The sequence below is a fragment of the Cajanus cajan genome, chromosome 7 (assembly GCF_000230855.2).
Source record: "Cajanus cajan strain Asha chromosome 7, NIPB_CcT2T_4, whole genome shotgun sequence".
In the NCBI taxonomy this organism is placed as follows: Eukaryota; Viridiplantae; Streptophyta; class Magnoliopsida; order Fabales; family Fabaceae; genus Cajanus; species Cajanus cajan.
Genome location: NC_138523.1, coordinates 15,345,109 through 15,368,002, shown reverse-complemented (window position 1 = coordinate 15,368,002; position 22,894 = coordinate 15,345,109). Strand labels below are relative to the sequence as shown.

Here is a 22,894-nt window from a genome sequence, read left to right as displayed (position 1 = left end):
TAACTAAACATTTACAAATTATATTTTTATTATTTTATATATTAGTTATTTTATTACTAATTAGTAATTAGAAATCGTAAAAGTGTAAAAACAAAAGTAATTAGTTTATGTCAGTTATTTGCTTTATTTTAGACAATTTAATTTATTTTAACAATTTGGTTTAAATTGAATAATTTGGTTTATGTTGAAAAATATAATTTATAGCAGATAATTTAATTTTTGTTGGACACTTTTTGAACTAATATTTGTTGACGAATGTTGGTTTATGTTATTTAAAAATATTGTTTTATATTTCTACAGCATTCTTTTATTTATACTTTTATGTGATATTTATACTCTTTTTAATTAAAACTTTGAGTTTAAAGAATTTAAATTATATTTTGACTTAACAATCTTATGAGACAAATTTTAAATTTTGAATTAGTCAAATATAAATTAAAAAGAATTAAATTAACTTAAATTTTAAGATATATAAAATCAAAATAAAACATTTTAAAAGATAAATAATTAAAATAAAATTAAAATATAAGAGGAAGAACTAAAAATATAATTTAATCTAATTTTTTTAGTCATTGAAAAGTTAATTAGTTAAATCTATACTATTAATAAAGGAAATTATTTTATTTAATATATATATTTTTGAACAATTTTGTCTCTAACTATATATAATATATATAACTAGTCAAATTATTCTTTCTCTCTCCACAATTTTTTAGAAACTACACTTACAATTTATAATTATTCAGAAACTGCTGAAACATTGACTATTAACCGTTTACTTTTATTTTAAAAAAATTATTAAAAAAATTACGGAATGCTATTTTATACTAGTAATGATAACATGAATCGGATAAGTGGAAGGAAGTGGTAGTGAAGTTTCCTTTGGTTTGGGACCCATTCATCCTCAGCACTACTCAATTGACCAAGTCCACTCGTCATATGTTTTGAATGTAAACCACAGAATTGCATCCAAGTGTCAAACACGGCTTTACAAAGATACCACACAAGACAACATAACCTCGTTAGTTCTATAATAAATTAATCCTTCATCTCTCACTATGCTAAACAGGTAGACACGTTATTGGTTCGAAACAGAAATTAAGCACTTCACTCACCCGCGACAGACACTATGGACGACAAGCAAGCGCCGCCAGATCAACCCCGCCGCCGCGGCCGAAGGTGGTGCTACTGGTTCCTCCGAATCTTGTGGATCCTCTTCGTCTGCATCATCGTCTTCGTGGTCCTCGTGATCCTCGTGTTGTACAGCGTAATCCAACCCCGCCCCTTCAAGTTCCAAGTCAGCGAAGCCAGACTCACCGAGTTCAACTACAGCGACGACGGCAGCAACACCCTCCGTTACAACCTCGTCCTCAACTTCACCGCCATAAACCCCAACAAGATGCTCAGCATCTACTACGACAAAGTGGAGGGTCACGTGCTCTACGGCGGCGTCTGGGTCGATTCAACGCACGTGGTCACGTGGAACACCTCGTTCCGCCAGTACACGAAGAGCACGGACCCCATGAACGGGCGTTTCTGGGGGCGACACGTGGTGGTGCTTGACGCCTCTGATTTCGAGCGAGATAAGAGAAACGGGGTTTTTAACATCGATTTGAGGCTCAACTTTGGGATTAGGTTGAGGCTCGGGGACTTCATAGCCGGGGACATGAAGCCCAGGGCCCAATGCGGGCTTAAGGTTCCTTTCGTTTCTAATGAGACTGCGGTTACTGGGTTTCGCCTCACTCAGTGCGATATTGATTTCTGAGGGTTCCCGGTCCCACGCGCCTCCAATTTATTAATTGAATTTTCTCTCTCATATTTATTGGAGTGAACACTTACTACCAAATTGACACTATGCAGTCAAGTATGAAACGAAACGATGTTTTCTCTTGAAGTCATTGACGATGTACCCTAACAATAACAACCTATTCTTGAAGAGGTACCACCTGAATTTTTGTGGTTTAGGGTTTCCTTTAGCATTACCTAGATGATTTCCTTTCTCAGTAATTTCTTTGAATTTTTTTTAGTATATGTTATGTTCTGAGTTTCTGAACCATGTTTCTGTCTTTGAATTTATGATATGTTATGAATTTTTATTTTCAACTTTTGAATCATAGTGTGACATTTTGGTCAACGCATGCATGAAGTTGGCGTTCTGGAACGGGCCGTTCTGAATCTAGAATGGGCCGTTTTAACACCAGAACGGCCCGTTCTGGTTTCAGAACGTCCCGTTCTGATGCACTCATGGTTTGTTAAATTTGCATTTGGAGCAGCCCGTTCCAGTTGCAAAATTAACACATAACATGTGCATGCAGAACGGCCCGTTCTGGTTCTAGGTGTATTCATGAAATTTGGCGTCCACCTATGCATCTACGTGGCATCTACCTAGCCAACAGTCAACTCCGTTTAAATCATTTGGATAGAAGTCCCAAATTGTAATAATTTAAATTATTGGAGATCAAATTGAAATCAAAAATTAAAGTGAGACTAAATTGAAACAAAAAAATATTATAAGAGACCAAATAAGGGTTTTAACCATAAAAATATATATCAAAAGAAATATACATGTAAATTTGTATATATTATTTATTATTTATATCTATTCTTACTTTATAGGAACTAAATTTGCTATGTTACATATACATATATATATATATATATATATATATATATATATATATATATATATATATATATATATATATTTTGCATTACGTTGAACATGCCAGGTGTAAACCGAGTTGGACCGGTCCAATTCAACTGCTATCATGAACCAAAAAAACAAAAAATCCATTAGTTAACTACTAGGAACCACAAAAATGTATCCATTAGTCAATCTGAAACTCAAACAAAAATACAGGATATGTTTGTTTTAAGTTTCATTCTAATTTTTTTAATAAAATAAATATATTTCTTTTTTATGTATTTGTCTAAAACATTTTTTTAATTGAATCTTATTTATCATTAATTAATGAGGTTGAGGTACTTTAGATTTCTATTAAAACAACATAAAAATTAAGATTAAATAATAAAAATACGTAGTTCCAACTAGTACTGCAGTTGGTTCTCAAATCTTGAGTTTGATAAAAAATATTAATTTTTTTAATAATCAAATAATATAATAATTTACTAAATATGGAGAATAAAATAATTATTAAAAAAAGTATCACCTTTATATATATATAGAGAGAGAGAGAAAGGAGAGATCCGTTTAATCTAGGAGTAAATTTATTTAGAATTATTCTGTTTAATAACTCATGTTTTACATTAAATTTTAACAATTCAACCATTGAAATTAAAGTTTTTAATACATAGATCAAATCTGAAAATTTTTAAAAAATTTGAAAATCATTTGATACTTCATTTCATTAATTTAAATTGACGAATAATCATAAAATCATTTTATACATTAATTTGAATTAATGAAACGAAGTATCAGATAATTTTTAAATTTTTTAAAAATTTGCACATTTAATCTATGTATTAAGAACTTTAAATTTAATCTATATATATATTTCACTTTATTTCCTTCATTAACCTATTATTTGACTTGTAATTCAAAACCTAATTGGGTCAATAATTGGTCTAAGATCTTGTTTGGAAAATCTTTTTTTTCTCTCATGATTTCAATTGTTTTAAAAGAAAAGGCCGGCTATTCGAAATAAAAAAATCTGGTCATTTAGGGCAACAACTTATATTTATAAAGAATTTTTTCTTCTAAAAAGTAAGTTTTTTTCATTAATCTAAAAGATTAAAAATTATGATTATTTTTTTTTCTTCTACAATTGTAAAAAATCATTTCATTTTATCCAAACGAATTTAAATATTTCAAGATTGTTTTTCAAATAATTTATCCAAAAAGAAATTTATTCCGATTATAATCGATTAATAAAATAATTTAATTTTAACAGTTTTTCCAAACACAATCTAAGTCCATTAACTTCGTTAACGAGTATTCATCCCGATTTCGTTGCTTTTAACAAATTTTAATCGGTAGAAGAATGTGTATATATTATGAGTTTATAAAAAATGTATTGTTAAAATATAGAAATTTTTCAAGGTTACTTTAAGAGTTTTTTTTAAAAAAATATTCTTTTCATTTTTTTAATATCTTTATACTCAATTACATCATATATGATATTAATATATATCATTTTACTCTTTTCTTCCTTTATTTTTTTTTCTCCGTTTTTTTTTCTTTTTTCCACCTATAAATTTTTATGTTTTTTTTTTTCACAAAGTATCCACTACTGAAAATTTTGATAGTGTTATATTATTTCTAGTCGTTTTATATATACTATTGAATTAAGTTGTTAATCATTGTTGAGGGGATTTCTCTGGGTAGAAATCTGATTTGACTTCGAAGGAAAGAATATATATGGCTTCTGTTTTGAGTAGAGTCTCATAAGTTTATTTTTCTCAAAAGTCTAGAGAGAGGATTCTACTTCTAGAGAGAGGTTTTTGATTCGTGAGCTCTTTTTTCTCTCAATCTTCTCCTCTTTTTGCTCCGACCCTTATCTAAGTTGTGTTGTTTGTGATTCAAGTAGTGAAAACCTTGAATCAAGTTGGTAATTTTGTGAGGAACCTCGATCTTCCTTCTTTTCAACCACAAATCCAAGCTACCCCGCGGTAAGGGAAGTTAGAAATTGATGTGTGCTGGATGAATTGAGGGTTGGTAAACCACTTCTAAATTATGTGTAGTGTGGAATCTCATTTGTGTGTGGCTGTGTTGAGTAATTCAAAGTGGAAAGTATGTTGGAAATGGGGTTTTGAGTTATTGGCCATAATCATTGATTCTTTGCAAAAATCTTGTTTGCATGTTGAATTTGAGTACATTTTGTAGTTGATTGTGATGTATATATTTACTATTTTGTGTTGCATGTGTTGTAACCTTGGTGGATTCCAGGTTATGGCTCAAAATTGGGTTTTACATATGCAAAATTTTGATGTCATGTCAAGCATTGTTCTAACTTACTCTTTGTCTCGATCATATAGGGTGTAGAATTGGTGGTACTAGACGTGAGGAGAGAGACTCATCTCGGATTGACATGACATTGGGCGTGATTTGAATGGTGCCAAACGTGAGACCCTTGAGAGCTCTCCAACTTGGTGACATTGGGCCCAAAGTTTAGTGGCACCTAGCGTGGTCAAGGTAGAGCTCTCTTTCTATATTTCACCAGGTGTCCATGTGGTGATGCTAGGCGAGAATCAAGTAAAGAGTCTTTGCTTGAGATGGGGTCGTGTGTGGTAGTTTACCATGTCAGGTGCGAGATCTCAAGGACCTCTACCTTAGCCATGTCGGGTGTGGGGTGTGTAGCACCAAATGTGGGTGAGGTAAAGAGGTCCTTGTTGGCATTAAATGTAGGGTGTGTAGCATTGGGTGTTAGTTGCTAAAGAAAATATGATGATGTAGTTGATGAAGTGTTGAATACTTATTGATTTAGTTGTTAAATAAATGAATGATGAATGAGTTGTAAAGATGAATAGTATGTGATGATTATGTAGTGGATTGTTAGTTGAGAAGTAGAAATGAGTTGAGAGTTGTATGTTGAATGTGTAGTTGTGATGAATATATGATGATTAAAAAGTTGAAGTTGAGTAGTGATTATTGAGTTGTGAAATGTAAAGTTGTATGTTGATTTCGTTGTTGTGTCAAACATATAAAGATTTGTTGTGTTGTTGACCTATGTTGACTACTTAGAACTAGAGAAGAGGTTTTTGAAAGTTACATATCCCATTATGTAGATATTGTGTTGTGGTGCTTTAAGAGTTCAATTTGTTGAAAAACCCTTATTGAGAAGTTGACCGTTGAAGTAGATAGTTATGTTGTTTATTTCTCTAAGAATTTGTTGGTACCGTGTGTGATCAAGGTCGAAACACACGTGTATGAAGTGACCATAGTATAAGGGCTAGGTTGAGATTACAAGTGACCAACCAAGTAAAGTACGAATTTAAAAACTTAGTTCCTAACCAAGTATCAGAAGGACATATGAGAGTAGTCGGTGAGATAATCCCGTAGGAGGCTTGGTTAAGTTAGCTAATATTATGGTAGACCCATACTCAGTTGTTCTACCCTGACAGTAGTATATATTAAACTTCCTTGTTTAAGTGGTGACATATAAGAAATCAAGTTGTTGTGTTGTGGATTTATATTCAAATTATTGTTGATATAGCAAGCCCAAAAAGATTACCCAATATTGTCAGTTTGGTAGGGTCAAACCACTTAAATTGCTCACCCCGTGTTGTAGGAGATCTCCTTGTTGAAATGCATGACGACACATAGTTATTTTGTTGAACATATAATGTGTTGAGTTTATTGTGTTGTTCATATGTTGTGTTGATTTGTGATTATATGTACTAATGTGTGAAAACTAAGTCGTTGTGCTGGTATGCATTGTATAATGTGATGCCTTGTGTTGTGTTATTGGAGATGAGATGATGTGATATTCCTATGTTGTATATATGCTGTTTCTTTTTACTCTAACTTACCCTTGGATATTTTCATGTAATTTGGACTACGATGATCATAAATGGTATGACAGTAGAATAGGGATAAGATTGGAGTGTAACTATAAAGGGCACTTAGTGGCACAGGAGCTAAAGGTTCTTTTGGTGAGCGCCTCTAAGTAGTTGTGCATATGTTGTAGAGTTTTTGACCGACAACTTAAGTTATATAGTTTGAATTACATGATTATTATATTTATATTGCACATATTTATACTAGAGATTTGTCTTTACACAAATGCAGTATAGTACATCTTTCTTGTATTTGTATATCTATAATCCTAAATTAGTTATTTTTTACTACTAGTAACTATAACGTTCAATGTGAGACCATGGTGGATCGTTATAGAAACTATGAACACGCACAAAATATATATATTTTCCTTCTAACATAATCATTCCATATCCAATGACATGATTCAAACCTAAGACAACCAAAATGGTCAAGAAAAACCTATACATTTTCATTTGTGTAACAATAACTATTATTGAATTTTTTAGAGTTTAATAGTGATATATCAACAATGAAAAACAATTTTACACAATCAATTAATCACAATTTACTATAAATAATAAATTTATTAATTTTTATAATAACTATAACTTAAAAAGTTTTGTATGTAAAACTTTCTACAACGAGTGTACATCACCATTTAACCCTATCCTCTATTTAGTACATTATACATATATAGGTATTTTTGCTTAGAATTCTTGAAAAACTAACCGTCCTTACGAGGAACTAATCCCTTAGTGTACACGCATGAAGTCCCGTTAAGAAGTATTTCGGTATTTCCGAGTTACGCCGAAATGTCAAACATGGATGATGGCCCATGCAGTGAGACGCCCACGTTGAAGTCAAGCGCGTTTGGTTTGACGAATCGTTCAAACCCTCTTTATCCAGCTCATACATATACACACTCACGCCCATCTCTATCTTCTCTCCATCACCACCAAACTAAACGCACTTATTCACTTCCCCACATGGCCGACGAACAACCTCAACCGAACATGGCCGCAACAAAGGAGCGACTCCGCACAAGATGCTGCTACTGTCTCTGCCACACCTTCTGGGTCCTCGTAGTCCTCATAATCATCCTGGCCATGCTCGTGATATTGGTGTTGTACATCATCATCACGCCTCGCTCCTTCAGGTTCCACGTCACCGAAGCCAGGCTCACGCAATTCGACTACAACGCCAACAACACCACCCTCCGCTACGACCTCCTCCTCAACATCACCGCCACCAACCCCAACAAGAAGCTAAAGATCTACTACGACGTCGTTCAGGCCACCGCGCTCTACCGCGCCGTTAACCTCTCCACAACGGACGTTAACATGCCATGGAACTCCTACCTCCAGTACAAGAAGACCACTAACCGCTTCAGCGCCGTTTTCTCCGGTCAACGTTTGGTGCTGCTCAATCCGAACCAGGTTCCGGAGTTTCGTGAAGATAACGAAGATGGGGTTTTCCCTATTCGTGTTAAGATTCGGTTCAATATTAGGTTCAGGCTTGGGAATCTTCAGTCTGGGCACTTCAATGCGAGAGGCACGTGTAAGCTCAAAGTTCCGTTGGCTGCTTCTAATGGAAAACCTGTCGCTGTGTTTGATCCCACCAAGTGCCGAGTCGATTTCTGAATCCGAGCTAGTTGGGTGAGGTCTACTACGTTGTTCATAATGATTATGATCATTTCTACGCGCATTGTTTTGTGAATCCGTGCTTCATCCATGTATGTTAGTGTACATAATTAATATCATGATTACACATGTTTTTATTCCACCATTTTTTTTAATTTGTATTTTTAGTTTTCGAACAATTTTTTTATTATTAATTCTATTTTTTTAAAAGATTTTTTTACTTTAATTCTTAAACTTCTTCACTTTTAACATTTTGGTTTATATATGATGTTAAGAATTTTAGTTCATGAAAGAACTTGCAAAATATTAAAACTAATTAAATAGAATTTATTTAGGAGTTAAAACAAAAATTAAGAAAAATTAATACATTAAAAATATATTTAATCTTATTATTATTTTATAATTATGATAAATTGAGTTAATATTTTTTTTAAAATATAATATTCAGGTCAACTTTAAAACTTAGAATTAATATTTTTAATAGATATCAAATATTTAATGAATTACTTGTTATATTCCTTCCGTTTTTTATTCATAGTTATTTTGACATTATTTTTTTGTTCTTTTTTTCATTTTCATTTTTTTTAAATTAATTATTAATTTTCTTTTTCATTTTTACCCTTGATAATTAATGCGTGTTTACCGAACAATGTGTGTTTATTCATTTTTCAATATACTTATTTCTTCTCTAACCACCTAAAGTGTATAAAAGAAAAATAAGTAATAAATATTTTGAAAAACTAAAATATCAATCATTTTCTTAATTCTTGTGCATAACCTTAAACGTCAAAAAATAAATAAAAAATAGAAGAAGTACCATAGACCCTTAAATGACAAAGAACAACAACCCAACAATCATCTTTACCATTCCAAACATAATCAATTCAAACCACAATATATATATTCATGCACCCCACGGTCCACACATACACATCCTCAATAATTCAATGTGCACCATATAATCCTAACATATAACAATAGATTCAATTTAGATCATCTAATTCATCTCAACAACTCCAAGAAAAACCAAAATCTCTCTTTCATCATTCTACTAAAGAACAAATTCATCTATACACTAAATTATCAAATTTTCACTTCTTTTTTTTTATAATTAATTAATGACTAAATTTTGAAAGTTATTTCAAATTTTAATAAATTGAAATTAAATAAAAAAATTATATATTGAGTTAATTTATGAATTAGACAAGTTGAATTATACACAATTCAAATTTTATTTATTTATTTATCAAACTCCATCTTTAACTCAAATTCTTCTCATTTGATTCATGAATCAAATTTAACAATTTAATTATTAAATCAAGTTTTAAACTATTTTCAAATTAATTTGATTCATAGTCACATCTAATTATAAATATAAGAGAAATTCTACGGTACTCTTATATATTTAAAAGGCTTTGGAACTATTTTTTTATTTAAATATTTGAATATTTGATTTAGAATCGTTTATATTTTAACATGTTTATATTTTTCATTTCAATATATATTTTCTTAAAATTCTTGATATATATACAAAATGTTTGAATTTAGTAAGAATATTTTTTGAAATACTAAGACATGATAAATTAAAATTTTTTTACACTTGTGTACAAATTATAAGGAGCAAATTGAATAAAAAAATTGCAAATTTTCTCTCAATTTCAGTAAATAAAACCTTATTGTGTTCTTCTCAAAGTTATTTTGATTTCTACAAAAAGATTTGAAACACTTGGACAAATATTTTACAAAAAAGAAATAGTAAGTTAATTACATAAATTATTTGTTTATTAATAACACATCACTTAATGTAGAAGAAGAAAATGAAAGCGAAAAGAAAACAAAATTCACATTGTACATAATTTTTATTAGATTAAAAAATTGATTGTACAAAAACATCCCAATTTACAATGATATCATAGTAACTCCCTTATTTTTAAGTTGTTTCAGTTGCATCATCACTTTATTAAATGCTATTAGTACATAATTCCATTTTCATCTTTTTATTCTTTAAAATGTGTTCGATTTGATTCTTTGTATTTTTAAATATATTTAACTTAATCCTTTATATTAAAATAAGGAAGGTTCAATTTGATCTTTCGCCCTATCAAAAATTTTGCTAACATGTAGAGTTAACGGTTAACTCAATTTCTTTAAATTGATAATTGAAATATGAGCATAAAAGACCATTTTGAATAACTTTGTAAACATAATAGATTAAATAGAATTTTTTAAAGATAATGAACCAACTAAATATATATATATATATATATATATATATATATATATATAATAACATAAAAGACTAAAAACATAATTTAACTTTTTTATATTTTACTTTTTATTTAAATACAAATATATAAAGTCATGAAAACATTTTAACTCCACTAATACATTTAATAACAAGACAATGATATTGATCTCGAAAACAGAAAAACTATCCATTACACTTTTGTTTTGAACATAGAAGATGAGAGTGATTGTATCCGAAATTAGAACAACAATGGTTTTACTCAATTCAATCCATGTATCATGGATTTATGAATAATGAATTGAGTATGAACCATTTGAAGGAGGATGGAAACTGGTGTAGTATTTATTAGAGACTTTAAGTACTTATGAAAGTCAAGAACCTTCTTTGGCAGGTTTGTAGGAATGTTCTCCTTACCTTAATTAAATTACAATCTCATCTCAGGGAGTTTAGGGTCCGACAATGTGTTTACTCTAAGAGAGTAATATTGAAAATAGTTCACATGTTCTTTTAGGGTGTGTTAAAACTTGAAAATGTTGGTATGATAATCATATTGGTTGATATCTTGAACCTTTATTTGCAAGGATGAAGAGCTCAAAGGAAATGATGATGGAGGTTCAAGATAATTGAGAGCAGGGACGGCTCCACGACTATGTGAGTGGGCATTTGCCCCCACTAAAATTTTACTATTTTTCATTTATATATATATATTAATTATATTTTAATTTATTACAAAAAAAAGTTATTAAATTAATAATGACACACATTTTATAGAGACATTAAAAATTATTTTTACATATACTATAGATATAATATGTTGATATATTGTTAAAAAGTAAATATAAACTACAGTAAGACTTTTTATATATATGTGACTATATATAAAATTTATTGTAATGATTTTTTTTATATCTAATATGTTAAAATATATTAATATTTTATTTTATTGTGTAATTCTTTCATTTTATGATAAAATTGTCTTAATTTTTTTATTATTATAATATACTTTATTTTTAGACCGAAAGATTTATTACTTTATTTATTAAAGATGTCATAATTTAGTTTATAAATATAAGTTATTTTTCAATTTTTATTTTAGTTTTTAACCCTTTTGATCTTGTATATGTACATTGTGTGTTTGGTAGGAGAAGATCCAAATTAAGAGGAATGAAAGTAATTGCTACATAAATTTTTTTATTTTTTTTATTTAAACATATTTAATAAAAAAATAACTTTACTCTTTAAAAAAAATAGACATTATTCTCATAAAATATTTTTGGTTTAAATGAATGTGAAAATTGATGAGAGATACTAAAGAAAATAAATAGTAATTATATCATATTTATCTTAATAATTTATGCCATTATGTTCCTCTAATATTAAATAAGTCACTAAAAATTATAAAATCACACTTAAATATAATATCAGACGAAAAAAAGAAATAGGATAAATTGTTACTCTATTTATGAAAATTTTAATTTATAAAAAATAATATATTAAATTTTTTGTCACAAAAATATACTTTTTCTAAAAAATTATTATATTTTTAATAAAAAATATTATAAAATATTTTATTGCCCCACTTAACAAATTTTCTGGATCCGTCACTGATTAGGAGGAAAGGTAGGTTTCAAATTTCGTAATCTAGAACTCAGTAGAAATCCTTTACAAAGTTGAGGGTTCTTTTGTTGAGTGGATCCAAGCGCGTTAGTCTTCGAGCAACCACAACCTTAAGGATAAGGTGAATAGAACAATTCATTGGATACATCCAAATCCAGGAGCTCTTAAGTCTTATATCTACACAACTTTCTTCCATGAAGCTAAAGACTTAGTAGTTGGAATTTGTGTGTGAGACCACATGGGATTGTTCATTTAGGCCAGAACATGCAGGTTCCCTTTCGTCCATGAATCCCCACGTAGGGGAAGCGTTAGCACTTCTCGAGGCAACTAAATGGATTACTAAACATGGTTTAAGGTTTGTCTCCTTTGAGATGGATTGCTATAAAGTAATCATGCACTACTACAAAAATACTATTTAACATCGCCATATTTACATCGGTTCTAATAGAACCGATGTAAAATATAAATGCGGTGGCAAACTTGTAAATAAATAGAAAATACAAATATATTTACATCGGTTAAGATGAGAAACGATGTAAATATGAGAAATTCTACATTGGGTGTATGATTGACCGATGTAAAAATGAAATATGGGAGTTGTTTTACATCAGTTTTGTCTAGGACCGACGTAGAAATCAGACCCTAATATCACCCTGCAAGGGCACACTACCCTTTCAGCGCCGTCAGCCTCCAACCACACCCAAAACCGTTCTCCTCGCGGAAGGCCTCCTCCTCCTTCGCGTCCTCGACTTCGGAAGCACCTTCGCCATTGAAAAGGCATGCATAGCGCTTCAGGCGCTCAGCTTAACCAAGGACAACGCCAGAGCCATCGATTCCCGTGAATCTCCTCGCTCCTTGTGATTTGCCAGGCTGGCACCCCCGGCACGCAGGCCTCTGCCGCCGCCGTGCTAAAGAACCTCGCTGCCTCTTCCGAAATCAGAGACAATTTCGCCGAGGAGAACGCGATGGTGGTTTTGCTCGCTTTAGCCTCCTCCGAAACCGCTTCTGCGCGTGAGAGCGCCGTGTTCGATTGGAATCTTAATCGAGAGGGCGCAAATGACGCATATTTTCTCGCCCGAGACGCCTTACATGGTTTGTTTGCTTTCCGTTGAAGGGATAGATGATAGAGAAGCGCTTTACTTTGCAAAGAGAATGATGAAAAACCCGCACGTGAGGCTCACCGTGGTGAGGTTTTTGGCCTCCACGAAGGAGGAAAACCCTAAGGTGAAGGATTGGCAGGAAATGCTTGACACGATGATTTTGAATGATAGGAAGAGTAAGAAGGTGGGGGAGGCTTGTGTGGAGCATTGAGAAGAGGGTGAAGGATGGGCCTGAAACTGCTTTGGTGATTCGTTCTTTGGCATCTGAGTTTGATTTGATAATTGTTAGGAGACAAGCTGGGATTGAGACTCCTCAAACGAGTGGGTTGTTGCAGTGGAGTGATTATCCGAAACTTGGGGTGCTAGGGGACTTGCTGGCTTCAACTGATGCTGCGGGAAAAGCTTATGTGTTTGTGATGCAACAGCAAAGAACAGCTAGGGATGCTTGAGGGGTGAAATTTGATGATTTCGGTTTGGTTTTGGTGTAGATTGAAAAGTTGTGCTCTTGAATTGAATTTTTGTATTTTTATCCTAGGCATGATTGTAATTAATTTGTGTACCAAACTTTCGAATTTTTGAGGAATTTTGTCTCTGATTAATTTTTCTTGCAAATTATATCCCTTAGCTTAGTGATTGGTTTTGGTTGTTTTTTATTTTCCTGTTGAAAGGATTTGCTCCATTGATTTTGGTTATGGAAAGATCTACTCACTTCTGATTAACAGTTCAGGAAGCAGCAAGTGGATTTTTTGGTTGCAACAGATGTGGCTACCCGTGTAAGTCAATCCTTGATGTTTATTTAATTATTTATTCTTTACTTTGAATATTGTATTATTATGGCAAACACCCCCCCTTTTTTTCCCCTTGTCCTGAAACACAGGATAAGGATTGTAAAACTGTGATATAATATTCAAGTTATTCAAGTTTCAATAAAAAAATGTTAAAATATTTTTCCCAATTAGTTATTCAAGTTTGACATTTCGTGAAAAAGTTTCTACTTTCAAAATAAACATTCATAAAGCATTCTCTACCGAGAGTAATCCCATTCATTATTAATCACTTCACAAAAGTATGCCTGAAGGAAACCCAAATATCTTTTTGTTTACATAGTTGAAAAGTTTATTAATTCTATGTTAAGGTGGAGATGTAAACTGAAAAAGGAAAAAGAAAGTTGATGTTTTAAATGAGCCATTCATTACTTAATCTTTCCTGTACATGCTTTTTAATTAATTAGGCAAAGAGGGCTGGTTCAAAGCTGAAAAGCTGCATTGTTGCTGAGCAATCATTACTCATGTGGTCTAATATAATTGAGCAAATGGAGGATCAAATTGCTGAAGTACTTCAAGAAGAGAGGTTTTGATTATTTTTAATTGTTAAGGCTTCATTCTTTTTATTTTCTCTTTCTTTTTATTAATATTGTACTTTATTTTATTTTCAATTTATACAATATTTTATTGAATAGCATTAATTGTACAATATGATAAATATGTTCACCTTGCTCTACTAGGCAATTGAAAAAAGAATTTCGGTGTATTCTCAAATACCAATTGAAAATGGAGAGCTTATGCAAGTCCTGAGGTGAGAATATGACATATTCTTTTACACTATATCTGAATAATACATGATGGATTTTGCTAGTATCAAGGCTAACATCTGCAGCAGCACAGGTATAAAAAGAATCAATATTACAAACCTCATCATGACTATTTTTCTGATACTGTAAGTTGTATTTTTCTCTTTGTTAATTTTCAAATTATAGCCAACATAAGAATTGCCTTGGGGGAGCTACATGGCAAGTTTTTGATACCAGTTTTCCGAATACAATATCTTCTTCAGTTTATTTATGCTTTATCAACCCTGTCAAGTGTTATGGAATGGATCTTAATAAATTGAAATTGATACTAGTATCTTGTTCCCATCTGGGATGGATGCAGTATGTAAAACTACGTTTCATGTACTGGAGTTAAAATGTAGTGGGTGGTTCTGTGGGGTAGACTTAAGCACAAACCTGATGGGTGATGAATTTTGCTTTGAGTTTGGCTCAAAGACTATTTATAAGTTTTGCTTCAAGTCTGTTTATAAACATCCCCATTCCCTGTCTCTGGTTGCAGGGCCCCGCCTATGGCATCCATCACCATACAAAATCTTTTGTTGTATACCACAAATGAAAACTGGCAGGTAATTACTTCAACACTAAGGTTTACAATAATTTCTGACTCTACTTGCATATAGCACGTCATTAAAGATTTTTTTTATACTATCAGGTTGTAAATCTTAAGGAAGCACGGGAATTCTCCAGTAACACGAAGTACATATATGTCTTCAAAGTAATATATCCATCCCCCTTCACTAGTTTCAATGTATCAGTGTGTAATCTGTATCAATGTGATTTTATATCCTTCATATTGCTCTTCTATATTATTGGTTTAATTTCAATATAAGATTAGCATTCTTTCATAAAAATTATTTTTTCAGATTATCACCTCTCTCCATCCGTGACCAATATATATTGTCCTTAAAAAAAAGGAAAACCAATATCTTATGAACATTCTGATTAAAAAATAATATAAACTATGCCATGTATATTAGAAATTATAGTGAAATTTTCCAATAATATTTTCTAAAAGAAAACTTTTATATTTTTAACATGCATTGTCAAAATTTTCTATGTAAATAATAATAAAATACAAAAAAAAAACTTCCATTCTTTCATCATAAATGTTTTCATCAAAAACAATGACAAATGTTACCTTAGTGATTAAAATTAAAATAATATATATGATGTTAAATTCAAATTATATTATTATCATTATAATTTTTATAGATAAAAAATATATTTGATATAAATTTAATTCTTAAAATTGTTCTTCTAATAGTTAATTTAGTTCCTAATATTATTAAAGAAAATAAATTTTATCTCTACATTTAATAACGTCAATCAATTTGATCAATGAAATTAATATAATGAAATCATTTATTTAATCCATCTATTTAATTTATTTCTCTTTTTTTAATCAAACTATTCCTTATTCAAAAGCCATTTTACAATGCGTTTGATAATGTGTTAAACGAATTTAATAAGCAATTAATAGTTGCTTTTGTGTTGTTTTTTACTTAATTGCTTTTGTGTTGTTTAATTTCACATTTTTTTGTCCTGCCCAGAAGCTGGAATGGCAATCTTTGTCTATTGATCTTTTGCCTCACCCTGACATGTTCACAGAGGCAACATTAGGCCACACTCAAGAGGGATCAAATTTTAGGGATGATGATGGTGCAAAGCGAGTATTCTTTGCAGGAGAGCGTTTTATTGAAGGAATATCAGGAGAAGCATATGTAATTAGTGCAATTCCCCTGACATATTTTATAATTATTCTCTTTCATTACAGTATTTTGCGGGTCATGAAATATAGCTTGATTTTATTATTTCCAGATCACAATTCAGAGAACTGAGTTGAATAGTTCACTTGGGCTTGAGATTCAATTGCATATCAATGAAGCTGTTTGCCCTGCATTGAGTGAACCAGGTAAGTAAAATGGCACATTTTGGGTTTATTGTGTATGTATTGAATTGATATAAATGGCATGGATGTGATTTAGGGTTGATTCAAATATGAGCAGGATTACGTGTGCTTCTCTGTTTTATGACGGGAGTATTTGTTTGTCTAAACAGGGGGGACGTTGATTCCAAGGTTCAGCAGGTTTCAAATATCTTAACTTTTTCCTCCTTTGAGAGCACCTCAGTAGTTTTATTATGCACAAAATAATCATGTTCTGTTTTGGTCCTTTTGGATTTCTCTGAATTTGTATGTAATTGCATTTTGACAGCGATTTAGGAGCTTGCTTAACCCTCCTAATTTTTCTTATCTTGTCTATGCTTGCAACTCGAAGGGTGGGTCATGTTTGTGTTGTTGGTTTTCAGTGTATTTGTTGCTGGTCATGTTTGTGTTGGTCCCCTTCTACAAATAAGCATGATTTTTTTTTTAAAAAAAAAATGCAATCTACATCGGTTCTCCAGAGAACCGATGTAGATTTATGCTTAAATCTACATCGGTTTTTCAGAACCGATGTAAAAATGTATACATTTTTTACGTCGCTCTATTCTACATCGGTTTTAGAACCGATGTAGATGACTTTAAAGAACCGATGTAGAATATACATCTTGTAGTAGTGATGGTATTAGTAACAAGCATATAGAAAATTTTTTAATTTGGTAATGGTTTATGTAAATGTAAGGAAGTCTTACAAACACTAGTAAACTGTAATGACATTTTTCTTATATAGACAAGTAAATTTAGTGGCTTACAATTTAGTAAAAAGACAACTAAATCTCAAGTTGTGTGACACCCTCTACCCCAACATATATATATATATATATATATATATATATATATATATATATATATATATATATACACATATATATAATAAAAAGAAATATCTTATTGGATAAAAAAATTATTTAAAATTGAAACGACAATTCCAATAATCATGTGAGTAGAGAATTCACATTCATGTCCTTAATCCAAATAGCAAATAAAATTACAAAGAATAAAAATTGAATTTTACAAAATATATACTTTAATAAAACATAACAACATCATATTCTAATTTTATCTATGTTCCGATGTCACATGTCCTATCAGAGCAAAATCCCACATATATAGAAGCCTAAGCTCCATCGTCCACATCCTCAGCCCCATGCTGCTGATGGTCTCCTGTATATCAAACAAGGGAAACAACACAAAAGAAGGGAGTGAGAAACATCTCACTCTGGCTCACGGTGTAGGAACGCACACCGGATAGCCAAACACAAACAATACAGTTACCTCATAGATCAATCAACAAAAATAGCTTATCCAATCATCCAAGTCATACAAATAGTAATTTATCATCATTTAATAATAAGAATGCACATGCATGGACACGGACTTCATTTTATCATGCATGTGGCGCCAGTAAAATATCACATGGCATATTGCCGCTAGCAATACACGAAGAGTAGTCTAGGAGTACATGTCGGGTCACACCCTCAGCGCACTCTCACTAGAAGGATATACTACCAGAGTCTCGTCGGGATAGCTAAGCCGCGCAAGATACATCCCATGCACACAATGGGCGAGACTGGGACTTCCAAACCGAGCTATCCCCAAGGACTAATCCTCAAAGCTTTTACACTAGGGGGCCTTCTCTGGCGGTGTATTCCATATCGTACCCTTAAAACATTTATGCAAATGATGCATGTCAAACAAGACTCTATGCACTAACACATCACATTATTATCATCACATCTCATCCTCACATTTCATCATCACATTTCATCCTCATATTCCATCATCATATTTCATCATCATATTCACATTATCACATTATATTCACAATTCTCACAGAGCACTTTAATCCATATTAAAACTCATCTATTTGCGAAATTAAACACATATTTACACTCTGCAAACATTAAGGAACACAACAAAGCAATCAAAAGGCAAAACAGAAAATATTCATATTTTGCCCGTTTTCTCATAGGGTTTACCGTAGGAACCCACAGAGCACTCTAATTCATTTTCAAAATTAACAACATACTCATGCATCACATCCAACAAGGAACACAACAAAGCAATCAGAAGACAAAACAGAAAACATTCATATTTTGCCTGCTGCTCATAGGGTTCTCTCAAAAACCCATAGAGCGTTCCAATTTATGCAATAAACATTTAAAATAAGACAATTCATGTATATAATTATTATCACAATTAAATTTACTCATACAAGCACTAATGCACTCCCTTAGGGTTTCCCGTAGGAACCCATAGGAGCACCAAACTCCACAATCATAGCCTAAACAAAGTTTCTATTCATACACGCTGTTGGGATTCATCCCAAGTCCCACATCTGTAAAATGAAGGAACATTGGCTAGTTTATAAGGGTGTCCACCATTCCATATAGTATGAGGCCTTTTAGGAAGGAGCCCAAAAACAAAACCGTGCGGGCCTAGCCCAAAGCGGATAATATCATACTATGGTGGAGCAACAGGTGGACTATCGGGCCTAACAAGTGGTATCAGAGCCAACGGTTCGTCTGGGTTTGATGCGGGAAGACCCTCAGTGTTGTGCCTCGCGATGAAGATCCGAACTTGGTGCCTTGTGTCGAAGTGTTGTGCCTCGCGATGGAGATCCGAACTTGGTGCCTTGTGTCGAAAGTCTTCCTGATATTGTAGTGTTCAGGCGGCGTGTCTCGTAGAGTTAACGGCGGTACAAGATGGTGGCGGATTATCGCTTGAGGGGAGGAGGTCACGAGACATGTGGTCCTTGGTCTGAGGGGAGGTTTGTTGGGATTCATCCCAAGTCCCACATCTGTAAAATGAAGGAACATTGGCTAGTTTATAAGGGTGTCCACCATTCCATATAGTATGAGACCTTTTGGGAAACTGAAACAGGGGTTGAAACTGAAGCAGGATCTCCTCCTCCGGGTTCCCCTTGGTCTCCAGAAAGTGTAGAAGAAAAAGGGCCAAAAGTGAAAAAAATGCGTTTTTCTGGAGTGCCGGAACGTATTTATAGGCATCAGGATTTGGCCAGAACGGCCCGTTCCGAATCCGGAACGGCCCGTTCTGGGCACATAGAACATGTACAAAAGCCTCTCCCAGAACGGCCCGTTCCAAAACCAGAACGGTCCGTTCTGAGTCAATACTTTATTCTTTAAAACCACATCCGGAACGGCCCGTTACCAAAGTGGAACGGCCCGTTCTGGGTTGAAATTTTACCCATGCTTGCTCGAGTTGGAACGACCCGTTCCCAAAGTGGAATAGCCCGTTCCAGGGCTATGAAAATCCAGAATTACTAATTAATAAATAAATAAATAACACACACACACACACATATATATATATATATATATATATATATATATATATATTTATATAGATATATATCAAATTAAAATAAAATATCAATACAATTTAAAACATGATTTTCTTCAAATAATAATTATAACAAAATATCATAATTAATAATATTATAAAAAAATAATTTTCATCAATGATTATTATTAAAAACCTTTAAAAATTCAATCAAACCCATTTAATTAATCAAAATAATTATAAGGAAATAATCTTCATAAATAAAAAAATAAATAATAATTATTCGTAGTATTAGTAAAAAAATTCGAGGTGTTACAATTCTCCCATCCTTTTAAAAATTTCGTCCCCGAAATTACCTGAAGCAAATAAAAATGGATATGTCTCCTGCCTTAGACTTTCTAATTTCCACCTTAGATTTTTGGAATACTACACACGAGTCCACAACTTCCTCTACTCCTCTCTTCACCTTAGACCACCACGCTTCCGCTACGCCACTCTCATACATCCTCCTAAGGTCCTAATCCATCTAATAGCTCCTAAGTGAATACTAAGAGTACTCTTATTGCCTTCTTCTAAGATCATCTTCCTTAATTCGGGATTATTAGACACATAAATTCTATCCTGAAACCACAAAACACCATCAACTTCCACTCGAAAAGGGCTATCTATACCATTACCAATCCTCTCCACTTGGTTCACTAAGAAAGGATCTAACTCTTAGGCTCCTCTAATCTCATCCATTAATTCACTAGTCACCTTCGACATACTCAATTCAATGCTTCTAAGGGTAAGATCACAAATCAAGCTTAAATCTCTAAACTCTTCAATCAAATTTAACCTTTAAATCATCAAAACGATAGATGAAAGATCATCCTACTCAAGGCATCTGTCACCACATTGCCTTTACCTAGATAGCAACAGAGATTAAAATCCTAGTCCTTAAGAAATTTCAACTATCTCCTTTGGTCAAAAGATATTTAAGACTCTAACAATCACTAAATACCTCAAGCTTAGAATCATATAAGTAGTTCCTCTCATGAATTTTCAATTGCCTAGAAACATAAGCTACTACCTTTCCTTCTTGCATCAACAATGCATCCAAATTCATCTTATAAGTACTACTATATACCACAAAAGGCTTACTAAAATCCAATAATATTAACACTAGTCAATCTTGCCTTAATTAAGAGTTGGAACTACTCTTCATACTTACTATCCGACATAAAGACAATACTCCTCCTAGTGAATGTAGTCAAGGGCAATGCTATCTTAGAAATTCCTTCAATAAACCTTCAATAATAATAAGCTAACCTCATAAAACTCTTATCCTCACTAACTGGCTTAGATATCTCCCCACTTAAACACAACTTCTACCCGAGACAAATCCATGTTTACCTCAACTGGAATTTACAGGAACTAGAAAACTTACCTCATACAATCAAAAATTTGGGGTGTTACAAGTTGGACTTAGAGATTATAGCTACATTCCATATTGTATTATTTCAATAAATATTATCAATGATGAATTAATTAAGAGGTTTTTCATAAAAAAAAATAATAAAACAGAGACGAGGATATGAAATTTTGTTGTGCACATTTTTTTTAATTTTATTTTACTCGATCTTATTACTTTCTTATCACTAACATATAGTTTCTTTTAACTACAAGTCACATATTATTATTTAAATTTCATTATTTTTTAATAAATAAACATAGATATAACATATTTTCTTGATTTATTTTAATGATAAACTATATATAACTTTATAAATAAATTTAAGTTATAAAAAGTTAAAGTTAAGATTGTGAAAGTAAAATATTTAATTAAATTATGTTATATTATCTTTATGTAACATAATTCCAGATTCACCACAGCGACAAACCAAAATCAAGCGATTCAAGCCAAAATCACAGATTCATCACCATTTACCGCGGAACCAATGGATTTGAGAGTGTGGCATAACAACAACACCAGTAAGGATATTAATGACAATAACAAAGAGAAACAGAAACAGAGGTAAGAGGCAGAAAACTTACAATTAATAAGCAAGCTTCCTCTACTTGGTAGTCCAGAGTTTCGAATGAAAGTGAGTCACTGACTTTCCAACCTTCTAAGTTCTATGTTATTGTTTTTCACCTTTTAAGTCATTTTTAAGTTTGAACCATTATTGATCTAAATTTTAAAATGATTCACTGTTCTTTTCTTTGAAAAGATTCTCGAAAGTTACTTTTTTTATAAAAAAAAAAGTTATTTTTTTAAAACAATTCTCTGTTCCAACCTTCAATTGTCATATTGCGAATTCAAAACGGAGGTGTTGCGGATGCAACACCGTTACATTACAAAAAAATTTGTGATTTACGATCTCACCGCAATTGCGGTCCGATGCTATTGCAGACAAGGCCGTAACCGCAATATTGCGGCCACCATGCGTGATGCGGTTCGCAATTTAAAACCATGGATTGTTCATTTGGGCCAGAACATCCAGGTTCCCTTTCATACTTGAATCCCCGCGTAGGGAAAGCGTTAGCACTTCTCGAGGCAGCTAAATGGATTACTAAACCTAGTTTAGGATTTGTCTCCTTTGAGGTGGATTACTATAAAGTAACCAAGGTATTAGTAACAAGCATATAGAAGATTTTTGAATTTGGTGATGATTTATGTAAATGTAAGAAAGTCTTACAAATACTGGCAAACCGTAATGGCATTTTTTTTAAATAGACAAGTAAATTTAGTGGCTTACACCTTAGTAAAGGCAACTAAATCTCAAGTTGGAGTTAGAGATTATTTCTACATTCCATATTGTATTATTTCAATAAATATTATCAATGATGAATTAAGAATTTTTTCATAAAATAAATAAATAAAATAGAGACGAGGATATGAAATTTTATTGTGCACATTTTTTTTTAATTTCATTCTGGCCAGAACATGCAGGTTC

The 22,894-nt window shown here is 32.1% G+C and overlaps 3 protein-coding genes across 10 annotated transcripts; all 3 read left to right on the top strand.

The window, feature by feature from the left end:
* Positions 1–1,129: 1,129 nt before the first annotated feature.
* On the top strand, positions 1,130–1,765 carry LOC109813647 (NDR1/HIN1-like protein 3). The gene has a single exon (XM_020377873.3). It carries the CDS (start codon positions 1,130–1,132, stop codon positions 1,763–1,765), a length of 636 nt encoding a protein of 211 aa, XP_020233462.1.
* A 5,453-nt stretch (positions 1,766–7,218) lies between these two features.
* Positions 7,219–13,716, top strand: LOC109813660 (NDR1/HIN1-like protein 10). The gene has a single exon (XM_083061181.1). It carries the CDS (start codon positions 7,312–7,314, stop codon positions 8,137–8,139), a length of 828 nt encoding a protein of 275 aa, XP_082917307.1. The 5' UTR covers positions 7,219–7,311; the 3' UTR covers positions 8,140–13,716.
* A 20-nt stretch (positions 13,717–13,736) lies between these two features.
* Positions 13,737–17,038, top strand: LOC145950165 (uncharacterized). Of its 8 annotated transcripts, none has more exons than XM_083061187.1 (9): positions 13,737–13,877; positions 14,336–14,454; positions 14,609–14,679; positions 14,769–14,820; positions 15,213–15,279; positions 15,366–15,428; positions 16,264–16,434; positions 16,532–16,625; positions 16,720–17,038. In XM_083061187.1, the coding sequence occupies exons 4-9, from the start codon at positions 14,801–14,803 to the stop codon at positions 16,863–16,865; spliced, it is 561 nt and encodes a 186-aa protein (XP_082917313.1). In that variant the 5' UTR covers positions 13,737–13,877; positions 14,336–14,454; positions 14,609–14,679; positions 14,769–14,800; the 3' UTR covers positions 16,866–17,038. The 8 variants fall into 8 exon arrangements, with proteins under 8 accessions (XP_082917313.1, XP_082917310.1, XP_082917312.1 ...); XM_083061184.1 differs by having other exon boundaries at positions 14,764–14,820; XM_083061186.1 differs by having other exon boundaries at positions 14,336–14,473; positions 14,764–14,820.
* Positions 17,039–22,894: the final 5,856 nt, after the last annotated feature.

What these genes read in the sequence shown, in the direction of transcription:
- LOC145950165 (XM_083061182.1), top strand. Translation starts at nt 14,723, where the DNA reads ATGATGGATTTTGCTAGTATCAAGGCTAACATCTGCAGCAGCACAGGT. An exon ending in AGTACATATATGTCTTCAAA is followed by an intron (nt 15,429 to 16,263) that starts GTAATATATCCA and finishes TGTCCTGCCCAG; the next exon opens with AAGCTGGAATGGCAATCTTT. An exon ending in CCCTGCATTGAGTGAACCAG is followed by an intron (nt 16,626 to 16,719) that starts GTAAGTAAAATG and finishes AAATATGAGCAG; the next exon opens with GATTACGTGTGCTTCTCTGT.
- LOC109813660 (XM_083061181.1), top strand. Translation starts at nt 7,312, where the DNA reads ATGTCAAACATGGATGATGGCCCATGCAGTGAGACGCCCACGTTGAAG.
- LOC109813647 (XM_020377873.3), top strand. Translation starts at nt 1,130, where the DNA reads ATGGACGACAAGCAAGCGCCGCCAGATCAACCCCGCCGCCGCGGCCGA.